We start from the raw sequence: 11940 nt of genomic DNA on the forward strand, positions 1-11940 counted from the left end.
AATTCAGTTTTTATTTGATTCATTTAGATAAAACTAGACAAGCCAATAGGATTTCTAAATACTCCAGTTCCTTAGCTTAAACTAGAACTGGTGTTTTAGTGGTGTTCTAAGGGAAGTGAGTGTCATGAAGATAACCTGGCAGAATGTGCTGAGCTGAGCTGGATCTTCTGCAGGCAGGAAAGCACAGCGATCCACAAGCAGGAACTCACATTCTGTCAACTTATTTCGTTTCTACACGCGACCCCCAAGCTGCCGTCGGTACTTTTGCCTCTGTCAGGCCTTTTTCTGACCAGAAACATGCACACAGGAAGCGGTCTGTGCAGCTCCCAAATAAGCTGATGTGTCATGCCTTCCTTTCTGAAATTTCTGCAAAAGCTCAGGAAGGAGGCTCCTGCACCTCTCCGTCTTCTTCCTCTTCTTGTGCTCATGTCTCGGTGTAAGACACAGTCACAGCAGCTGAGCATTTTTCTTGTTCTCTAAGCTCCTGTGGTGGGAAACGCTGCCACTCTGGATAGCCATGAGCCGTTGTTGCGTGGTCAAAGTGATCACCTTGACAGAGATCCAACTTGTGGAGGTAGGAAGCTTTAATACAGTCCACTTACTTCAGGATGCTTTTAGAAAAATGCATTAGTGTATAATGCAAACGTGATTGTCAGTCAAATATGAAGCAGAATAACTGAAAAGTCACCATGGAATACATTTTTTTTCAAGAAGTTCTCTATCTACGTTTTATCTTCCCACATATTTCGCAATCTAGTCTGTGGTTACAGCTATTTACTGGTAGCAGGCTCAGCAAAAATACAGTAAGCATAACAGATAAGGCTTTTTGTTCCACTTTCATCTTATCTTTGATTCAAGATGGAGGAAAAAGATCATTCAACATTTCCACTTTGCATTCCGCCACCGTGATAAAATGCTGCAAAGCGTTTTTTGCGGAAATGAATCCAAACCTCCAACAAGGTTTGTCCACAATTTGTACAGCCAATTAATGTCACCATCACCCAGTGTTTCATAAGTTGTTGGATTTTTTTGAAGTGAAAGGAGAACTTGGGCAAGACTGAAACTGGGTTTAGCAAGAGCTTTTTGTTTTGAGGAAAAAGCTGGGAGTGCATCTGTTAGAATGACTGAGTGCAACATTTCAATGTGGACGAGAGAAACACACCTTTTAACTGTGAGGTAAATGACAACTACTAAATGCACTGCAGAGAGAGGGGCGGAAGAAAGCAGGATTTCAGAGAGTACATCAAAACAGACTGAGGTTTTGGAAAGAGGAGAGCACAGAGATAGCTTTCTCTTGAATTTTCAGCGATGCATTGCTGTGATGTAATTTCTAACTGCTGTTGCTGTTTTGTGCACTTGTTGAATTTGATTAACCAAGTGATTTCATGCAAAACTCATGAAAGGGACATTAGTGACAGAAGTGGGCAGAAGGAGAAGGGCATAATCTTGATCTTACATTCTTTTTTTTTTTTTTAGGGTTTTAAGCATCTGTAAAGGGGAAAAAATACATTTAGAAAATACTAGTAAATTTTCTGATGACTTAACACATTCAGATCTTTTTTTGTGGATGTAGGAAGTAAGACTCCAAACTGATCATAAAACAAATTGTGCAAACATAAACTCAAGGGTTGCTCTGAAATTAAGCTAGTTGTTCAGGAAATGGTGTTAATCAAAACAATAACAACAACAAAACAGAAAAAAGCCCCTTGAGTTTACTACGCGTTTGCATGTCAGCAGTAACGGTGCTAATGCGTGTAAACAGAGAGTGAACCTGTGACCTCTTCTCTGCCAGTAATCCCAGACACTGCCTCGATTGTTGAGGCAGGTGCTAGTGGTCTTATTGAAAAAGAGAAAAACTGAAAAGTCTGAAACATCCACAGCAATCCCAAACTTGAACATTGATTGATTAGATTCTTATCTCATTCCTATCCCATGTGTATGGCAGGCAGAGATAAATTTCACTTCACACATGCACAGGCTCACCATTGTCACGGCTGGCCTTGGTGACTGAAGCACCATTACTGCTTAAATCTAATCAGATACCCTTAAGTGGATAACAAGCGTGTCTCCGGCATTTACAGTAGTGAGAGAGCCGAAGTGAAACCAGGACAATCTGCTGTCACACAAAGCAGATGCGGTATGTAGCAGCTCTGGCATCCCTCCTGCTATCCGTAGTGGAAAAAAATGTTGATTGGCTAACAACCGGGATCTTGTTTGGCCAGGAGAAGTCAGATAGGAGCTCTCAGTTACAACTGACAAGTTGAGTATTGTGATGAGCTTGTTCTCAGTTAGGTGGATGAGTAGTGAATTAGGACGGCTAGTCCAGCTGACGAGGAGAATTTAATAAGCTTGGGTGTACTGACACGTTGCCAGCTAAAAGCTAAACGTTTTGAGTGGCATGCCATTTGACATTCAGTCTATTAAAAAAGTGTTGTTGCTGTAAGTCAGAAAGCATAATATGCTTAGTGTAAGCTATATAATCAATGTCAAAATTTCCATTTGTCAAAATAACTTTTCCACCTTTCTTGTTGCTGTTTTTAACAACTTTTTTTTTTTTTAGCTTTTTAGAAACTGCAACTTTTAATAGCTAATGCTAATCAAAAGCTAGTCTCACTTTTGTAATCTTTTCTTTCTTATATATTTTTTTGGTAAATAACATCTGTCACCTGTTTTTTGGACAGAGAAAGAACTCTAAATGTGTCAACAAGAGTGTGGGACCATATAAAATAAGAAATCTCTCTTTTTAGATACCAGGTTTCACTTCCACAGTCAGTTAAGTTGCACAGCAAACTCAACTGAATTTGATACACCACCAGTACTGCTGCTTATCAGAGTTTCCTCTGCTTCTTATTGATTAGCCTTGGTCAGTCACGGAAAAAAATTGGTCCTTTGGTTATTAAAATATGACAAAAACAAAATAGACAAATAAACCAACACCTTATATATGAGAAAAGTAAGTTTGCTAAATCCTGCCTTAAAATTACATGTATTATTCCTGCTCCCCAAAATACCTTCAAAACATTAGGTAATAGAGTTACAACAGTGAACTTCTTTGTGTCAACCAAGCAAGTGAGAAAATTGACCAGTTAAGGTGAGATGTTCCTTCTGAAAATAGCTTACATTTCCATAATAAAGACCTCAAAATAACCTTATTGCACTTATTTTACCTGAAACTGATAAAATGTTTTACTGTCTACATTAAAACCAATGAATGAATGAAATGGCTCAGTTAAAAATGACATTAGAGGAGTTATTTAAAACCCTCATTGGGGAACAAGGGTCAATTGTGCTGCACAACCCCTGAAGCGGACAGCAGAGGACTTTGGGAGGTGATCGCTGACTGGTCAGCTAAACAGAAAGGGGCGGTCCAGATGAATTAGTGATAGACACTAAAGGCAGATATCCTGCGGTGATCAAACCCTGGATGATCTAACAGTCTGCTATTTGAAGTGTTTATCATGCTACGCAACATAAAGGCTTACGTCCAGCTGTGGGCCTAATTAGCTCACTTAGGGTCCTTTATAAAACACTGGTAGGGGCCTGGAAGGGACAGACACTCACTGAGACATCAGCAGCTTAACAGGACATCAGCAGCAGACCTGGATCCCTCAAACTGACCTGCTGCTAAACTCGAACAAGGCAAACTGACGGAAACCTGCTTTTCTGAGAATGCCACACTTAAGTGACTGCAGTTACTACAAAATGCGGGACGCAACCAGAGCTTCAAAAGTAAGAAAGTCAAAGTTGGGAAAATGTTTCATTCCTTCATGTTTTATTAAGCTTATTATATGACTGCTTTGTTGATTGAGATGACGGTAATTTTAAATGCAATGTTAAGATTATTGCTGCAGAAACAAAAAAAAAAAACAAAAAAAAACTTTGTTTTCCAACTTTAACACAGGTCTCAGGAAAATACTCTAACTTAAACCTCAAACAATTTTTTTTTTTAGATAAAACTAGTGCATAAACCTTTGTCTGAGATGTTATTTAACGAAAAACAACAACAAAAAAACTTGGCAATGAATGTCCACCTAGCATAATGTGCTGTCACTATGAGCACAAAGTTGCACTTAACAAAACAAATAAGCCTGTAAGTTAATGTGACTAGTGACAACTATCATGACATCTATATCCGTGCGTTAAATTTGACCATTTTGCATCTCCTATGAGTGCACTCTTGAGTCAGCGCTGTATTAGCAGATGAGAAGCCATGCGGAATCGCCTACATTCTGATCTGATTTTTCTAAAGCTGATTATGGCAACTCAAACTTAATTTGCTTTTCTCTGCAGGTACAAAGCCACCTGGAAAACTCCAAGTTCCACCTCCACCAAAGTCAGAATCAGCCAGTGAAGCAGTACCTGACGCTGGGCTCCAAGCTGGCCTCTTCGGCTGGATCAGGCCACTCTGTGCCACATCCACACACTCCTGGCCAGCCGCTTGCCACTGTGCCAATCATGAGGAATGGACACATGCCTCCTGTCAGCGACAGCAGCAGCCCCAACAGCCCTGTAACCCTGCTCACCATGGCTAATCATGACAGTGAGGTAGGTGGAAAAAAGAAAGAAAAAGAATGATAAATATGTGGAACTGAAAATGAGAGAGCTCAAAATGTGCCTGAGTCACACTGAAACAACAACTCTGAGCCACAGGCTCACACAGGGTTACATACTGATAAAGTGTGGGTCATAATTTTTGAAGATTTCACAACATCTGTGAAGCATTTCCCATCAGCAGTCTGAATTCTCACAAAAATATTTTCTTCTGTTGATTTTTGGAGATCTGCTTTATTTCTTAATGCTTTCCAATCAAATCGCGGCAGGCACTTTGTTGGGATGGACAGTTAACACACAGATACTTCTGAAGCACCGAGGACCTAATTCATATCTGGACTGGCTTTAAATCTTTATGCAGAGTAACTTCACATCCAAACAAAGTGGTGCCGCTATCGATCTCCCCTCTCTCTCTCTCTCTCTGATGTGCTCATCAATAACTTCAGACATGCAGTCTCTGATGAGAGGACTCTTTCAAAGGAGGAAACTAGTTTAGAAACAGATGTGTGTTTCTTCAGCCATAAGTGCGAACAAACCACTGAATGTGGCTGTGAAGAACATGTCTGTTGTTGGACGAGTCTCTCAACAGTTTCTCCCCGGTTTCATGGCTAGTATGGTTTGAATGTTGACATCTCGAAAGACTTGGACAGTATACAAACACCATGGATCTGTCCTTGAGTACACTGAAATTACTGTTTTCTTTTAGTTTCCAATGGATGAAGTTATTGATGACCTAATTAGTCTTGAATCCGGTTTCAATGATGGAGGCTTGGATTGCATGGAGCCTAACATCATAATGCAAAACAATGTAAGTATGAATCACATTAAGTCTTGCTTTAACAGCCACATTTTAACCATGTTTTGAATGCGACACACTTGTCTATGTCTTCTGCAATCATGTCAGAATCACCCCGCTTTTGTTTGTTGAGCAACTCGAAGCAGACGCGGTTAGGTTTATGTCACGTTCATCAACTAATGATTCCTCTCTTTTAAAGATTAATAGACACTTGAAAGTGTGGTTCCTCCACCCAAACATTCTGTTGTAGGCTTGACTAGCTTGGGAAAATGGGAACCTGCCTTACTTTGAGGTCAGCTTAAGCCAAGAGCCGAGTCAAAGTTCACTCAGGCTTAGCAACATTTTGTCACATCACCAAAGAAGTTCAACAAAGTGGATTAGGTTTTTTTTGTTTTTTTTTTTTTTGTTTTTTTTTTTATAAAAATGAAGGACAATGATTCATTGAAGTCCACTCCTGTCAAGTACGCTAATGGGAAAACACTGCATGACTATCACAACAATATGTGATCAGGAAGCAGCAAAAAGGTCTGTTTGGTTGGGGAAAATGGCTCCATCCGTTGCAAATAGAGTTTCCGATATGCAACATAGATACAAAAAAAAAGCAGACAAAGTGCAACAAAATAAATCCCAGCAGACAGTGTGACAGAAAAGGAATGAGTGAAGGAGGAAGAGATAAGGAGGAGAGGTGGAGGAGGGAGAGTCAGTAGGTTTCCAAAAGAAGACTGAAGCGCAACTGAAGACAGAAGAGTGAGAGATTTGGTTGGAAGGAGTTACTGAGCCGTTGGATTGGCCTAATGCATGTACTCCCCATGGGCTTGTACAGAAATGATACCATGCTTAAATGGATCAGTTCATCCTAATTAGTCATAGAGTACGATGCATCACTTTGTTGCGCCATGTCAACACATTCAGGATCAGACAGGGAAAGGATTGAAATGATTACAGTAAAAGCAAGAGGGGAATTGTTGCAATCCTTCCTTTTCATATGCATGCTTGCTTCCACCTCCTTTTTCTGCTCCTTTTCTATTCTCTAATATCGGTAAGAAGCACATTCTGACATGACAGCAGTGTCCTCTGTTTTGTTTCTACCCGTTTCCTCTTCCTTTCACGTTCCATCCCATCTCTTGACTTGACATGCAGCCTGATCCCATTCACCACTCTCATAGTAACATTTTACACACATGTCATGGATAAAATTGGCTGTGTGCATCATGGAAACCATGGTGACTCTTGTCGGACTTTTTCCCATAAATACACAAATGCGAATTAGACACACATGTGTGTCAGCACGCTATATCCTGACACGTCCCCGCTCTATGAAAAGGCGTTATTATGGCAGAAACTAGGCATGCTTTCCCAGACAAGAAGAGACCCATAGGAAAACAGTTTTGCCTCTGTTCAAGCAGTTGACCTAGCTAGCCTTTTCATCTAATGGGATGCTGTTTTTAAACACAGTGTTTCAACTGAGAGGAGTTTGAAAATGGTGTCTTTTGTGGATCAAGGCAGAGCATCTGGTGCAAGTCTGGGTTGGAGGTCAGCACCAAGGACTCTCTGATAAGGTTACAGTTGGCTTCCATTCTTGTTAAGTTGTTTTACTCTTTGTCATGCAAAGCAAGTAAGGCATCTCAACATGGAAACAACTGAGGGTCACAGCGCAAGCTTTGTTCTGCCCTGCTGTGGTGGATGGGGGATTACAGCACCCTGTTGGGAAGTCCAATCAGAGGCCTCAGGGCTCTGATCATTCTACTCATCTATTGTCATTTTGGTCAATGCTACACAAAGCCACACAGCAGCAAAAAAAAACTATTATTGGTATTGTTTTTTTTTGTTTTTGTTTTTTTGCATAAGTGTGAAAATCAGGCACTTATGTGAAATTTAAATGCTCTTCCCTTTTGTTTAACCCCGTCTCCCAAATTTTTTGCCTCTCCCCTCTTTCCTTCCTGTAGGTGTCTCTCAGTAGCAGCATGCTGGACGTCTATGGGGGTGAACAAGGTATGAACCCCCCTAATGGTGGAATGAGCCCCACATCTAATCCCACAAAACTCACTGTAAAAAGGGAATATACAGGTATGAACTCATACCATAGTATTAAGCAAACTAATTACTTAAAAATAGACTAAATAAAAGTAGGCTAAGGTTCTCTTTATCATTTGGAGAATTAAAATCTAAAAAACATACAAAAAAATTCAAACAAAAAGGCAATTCCTTTATGCTCTGAAGCTTTGATGGAAGAGAAACTTGTTAACTAAAAGAGGCAACCTGCTGGCAAACCCTTTGTGCTAAATTCAAGTTTAGTTGTGTGTGTCAGGCAAACAAAGTGCATGTGTATTTCTGTCTGCTATTTGACAATGTACTGCTTGTCACAGAGTTGCTTAATTAGCTACAGAAATGTGCAGGCTTTTTCACTACAAACCCACTGTGCCCTTTAGACATTTCTTATTAATCCTGAGGATAAAGCTGAAAAACTCTAATTGATTTAGGAAATAGAAAGGATGCCTTAAGAATCCTTCATTCTCAATGGGAAAATAAGTAAATTACCATCCGTTTCATTTAAGTGTGGGCAGAGAGAACAATGGGCTGTTACACAGACCTTAAATTGTCTTGATTGAATCAACAGAGACAAATTGGGAAATCCAATCTCAGGTCCCTAACTATGTAATTTGGAAGAATGTGAATACAAATATGGATGCACTGGCATTTTTGGCCCTGAGATTAGTGGATTTGCTAAAACGTCTTAATTGCAGAATAAGTAGTCTAAAAGTGGTCACAATTTTTTTTTCTTTTACAATGAGCTTCAGACATGCCAGAGGGGATAAACTGGGCTCTGTGTGTGTGTGTGTGTGTGTGTGTGTGTGTGTGTGTGTGTGTGTGTGTGTGTGTGTGTGTGTGTGTGTGTGTAAGGAGGTCAGGCTTGTGTCTGCAGTGCAGACCAATGTGCAGAAGCTTTACCCTGTGACCCCGGCTCTGAACTCCCTAAAAAACAACTGATTGTGTGTCTACTGACTGGACCCTCTGTGTCGTTTTGTGATCGTTGTCTTTCAGCTTCTAAATCAGCGTGCATTGCTAATCCATTTGTTCTCCTTTGTGATTTATTTTTTGACAGAGCATGACACCAGGGTGATGGCCAAAGAGAGGCAGAAAAAAGACAACCATAATCTGAGTGAGTGTGCCTTTGCTGGCTGTTAACTTATTAGCTGAGAATGAGCGATGGCGAAGCATCATCTGACAATACTCTAATCATCTCCTGCTTTTTATTTCTTTTATTCTGCTTAGTTGAAAGAAGGAGAAGATACAACATTAACTACAGAATTAAGGAACTTGGGACTCTCATACCAAAGTCGAACGACCCGTAAGTTGCAAAATCTTGAATGGATTGACAGATACGATGCCCCCTTTCCACTTTATGTCATCAAAATGATTACAAGAGCTCATGTAGAGGGAGAATCTTATTAAATTCCTCGCACAGAGACACTTTACACGTTGCTTGCCGAATTCAAACGCTTAAGCACATTTCAGTCAAGTTTCAAGGGCTGCACTTGAACTTCCGTTACGGTCTACACACTTAGAGATGTACGTCTCCCTCGTCGGGTCCCGGCAGTTCAACTCAAAGCATGAATGATGAGGAAAGGGTCAAATGCATAGAAGCAGGGCACGCCATTTGAATCGAAGTTTGAAGCACAATTGGAACACAGAGATGAAGCGGGGAACACCGTCCATCTATTTGCGGTTGAACTTTGCTTCGAATTTAAATGGAAGGTTAGCGTTGTCGCTGTGCCATTAACACAGGATAAAAGAGATTATTGGCGCTGATCAGACCAACGTTTCACTCGTGTGGAAAAGGACAATTTTACTGCAGGTCCCTTGTCCTTTTTTTTTTTTTTTTTTTAAAAGTAATAATACCTGCAAAAGAATGACTTGCACTTTAGCACCTTAAGTCCAAAGCTCCATTTTTCTCCGTGCCTTCCTACTTAGCTCATTTTCCCTCACCTATTTTTACTCGAGGATTAATTTTACTGAACAAGGAGGTACAAGAATGGACTTTCCACATAGCTACTTAACTATTCTATTAAAATCCCCATTCTATGTCCCCGTGTAATGTCCAAGGATGAATAATTGCCCCATGTAAGTCTCCATTTCTTATTCATATCATAAAATGGGGGGAAAAAGCTCTGTTAAAACTTTCCCCTATTCCCCCATTTCCTTTATTGCAAAAAGATATTCTGCCTACATCAGTGGGTTCTGTGTAAAAGGTTAATCTGTACATCTGTCCTATCTGCAGTGACATGAGGTGGAACAAAGGCACCATCCTTAAGGCCTCGGTGGAGTACATAAGGTGGCTGCAGAAGGAGCAGCAGCACGCTCGGGAGCTGGAGAGCCGTCAGAAGAAGCTGGAGCAAGCCAACAGGAGGCTGCTGCTGAGGATCCAGGTAATAAAATTTTAACAGTTGCGTGCATAGTGTGCTTTGGTGGTAAACAATGCAATTAAACACACGGTAAAAGCAATAAATCGCAGAGGGAATTAAAAAAGCAAAGGAATTTCAGGAGAATCTGAGCTGCCGATCAGCTCTGTATGGACATTGTGACAGTGATGTTACCAAGTTACACTCATTTAATTCACCATGACCCCCACACACCATATCTCATAGATATAAGAGCTAGTTCACTTATGAATTAAACAAAACAGTGCTAAAAAGGTTTGTTTTGATAAAAACAAAGATTATGGTGGGATAAAAAAAACCTACATACACATTAAATGTAAAAATAAAGCAATACAAAACCAACAAAAACTCACGAAACAATGACCACTAATGATGCTAAAGGGTTGAAAACAAAACGTCATGTGATGACAAAGGTGATAAGCTTCAGTTGTGTGATAAAGGCTTACGAGACAACATCTACACATCCCTAGCTGACCTCAGCATGTGGAGGAGATGCAAAAATGAAAAACAAGGTGTGGTGGTGATTGTGTCAGTGCTACTCCCTGAATAATGTGTCCAGAAAGATGAGACAAAAACACATTCCTGTTCCTTTTACAGGAGCTTGAGATCCAGGCGCGAGCACATGGACTCCCAAACATGGCTACTGCCTTGGGGACAGTCGAGTTGTCCTCCCACCTCCTTAAACAGCAGCAGCAACAGCAGCAACAGCAACAACAGCAGCAGCAATCTCCTCCTCAGGCCCAACAGCCCCAGCAGCCGCCCCTCTACCAGGAGGACCCCAATGGTGACTACCTCCAGAGGATAGCCGTGGTGACTGGCGTGCCGTCCATCGCTACTATCAGTGGGCCACAGGATCACATCCCTGGCGCTGATGCTTGTACCACGTTCTCCGACCCGCTGTCCCACTTTACAGACTTCTTCACCAGCACACTAAAGGAAGAGCACCAGCTAGACGAGATCCTGATGGATGACCCGCTGTCGCCGTTTGGCACCGACCCACTCCTCTCAGCTGGCTCCCCTGAAGCTGCATCCAAGGACAGCAGCCGCAGGAGCAGCTTCAGCTCTGCAGAGGGCGACGACCTATAAGGGTGTACTCTTTGGCAGCACGCTGTGGCGATCACCTCATGACTGCACAGCTTTACACGGCACACGCAGAGCCTGAAGAAGAGCAACTAAAGGACCAAGGCATTCAGTTGGGATCTCTTCCAGGGTTGCAAGTTACTTAAAGGACTACTGAACAGAACCCTTCAAAGCCCAACTTGATTATAAAATGAGTCACAGTCTCAGAAGCCGACGTGTTCTAAAGTTGGCCGGGACCAAAAACATCCCATGCCCATTCCTGCTCTTTTAAAATTTATTATTGACAATTGTTGCCTTTCTCTGCCTCCCAGACAGAGCATAAGCGGACTTCTAAGAAAAAGGGAGACATTTATCACAACATAATATAGATGACAGTTTCTGCTATTTTTTTAGGAAACACTGTGCTATACACTGTAACATATGCAATATAAGTCCGAAAAAACTGTCCCCTTACTGTCTTCCCTTTTCAATAAAAATATATGTATTTACAAAAGGATTTTAATAAGGCATGCATTGTATGAGGGGCCTTATTTGAACTACCATTTTTCTAAAAAGAGAACTAATGTACTCACCTCAGTGCCTAACATGTCAATGGCCTTGCTTGTGTCTTTTAAATGTTTTTGTTTGATGAAATTATTTGTATTTATATATGTTTTAATCCATGTATTCATGAAAAGATATCTATCTACCTTCATATATATATATATATATATATATATATATATATATATATATACATATACATATATATATATATATATATATATATATATATATATATATATATATATATATATATATATATATATTATACTGTATATATTACAATCTAACTTGCTACCTTTTTTATTCTTAGTAGGGGTGGGAAAAATGTAAAAATAAACCCCTTTTTTTGACATTTCGTGCACTTTTTCTTGTTGTCACCTTTGACAAAATTACCATCCTTAGCACCTTAGTAAATAATTAAGAACATATCCAAACTAGACACAAACCCCAACACATGCAGTCGTGTGAAATGCAGCATCCTGATCCGCTTATTCAAATGTAAACTCCAGTGCGGTCTCTTAAGAAAGT

The 11940-nt window shown here is 40.5% G+C and overlaps 1 protein-coding gene across 1 annotated transcript; it reads left to right on the top strand.

The window, feature by feature from the left end:
* Positions 1–345: 345 nt before the first annotated feature.
* Positions 346–10872, top strand: tfec (transcription factor EC; the record flags this gene model as incomplete). The annotated part of the gene is given in 10 exon segments (XM_079263536.1): positions 346–402; positions 404–457; positions 461–574; positions 4291–4545; positions 5258–5359; positions 7294–7414; positions 8451–8507; positions 8621–8696; positions 9627–9774; positions 10384–10872. Coding segments are annotated over 10 exon segments (1473 nt in total).
* Positions 10873–11940: the final 1068 nt, after the last annotated feature.

Source organism: Telmatherina bonti (genome assembly GCF_933228915.1).
Source record: "Telmatherina bonti genome assembly, chromosome: 23".
NCBI classification, from domain to species: Eukaryota; Metazoa; Chordata; class Actinopteri; order Atheriniformes; family Telmatherinidae; genus Telmatherina; species Telmatherina bonti.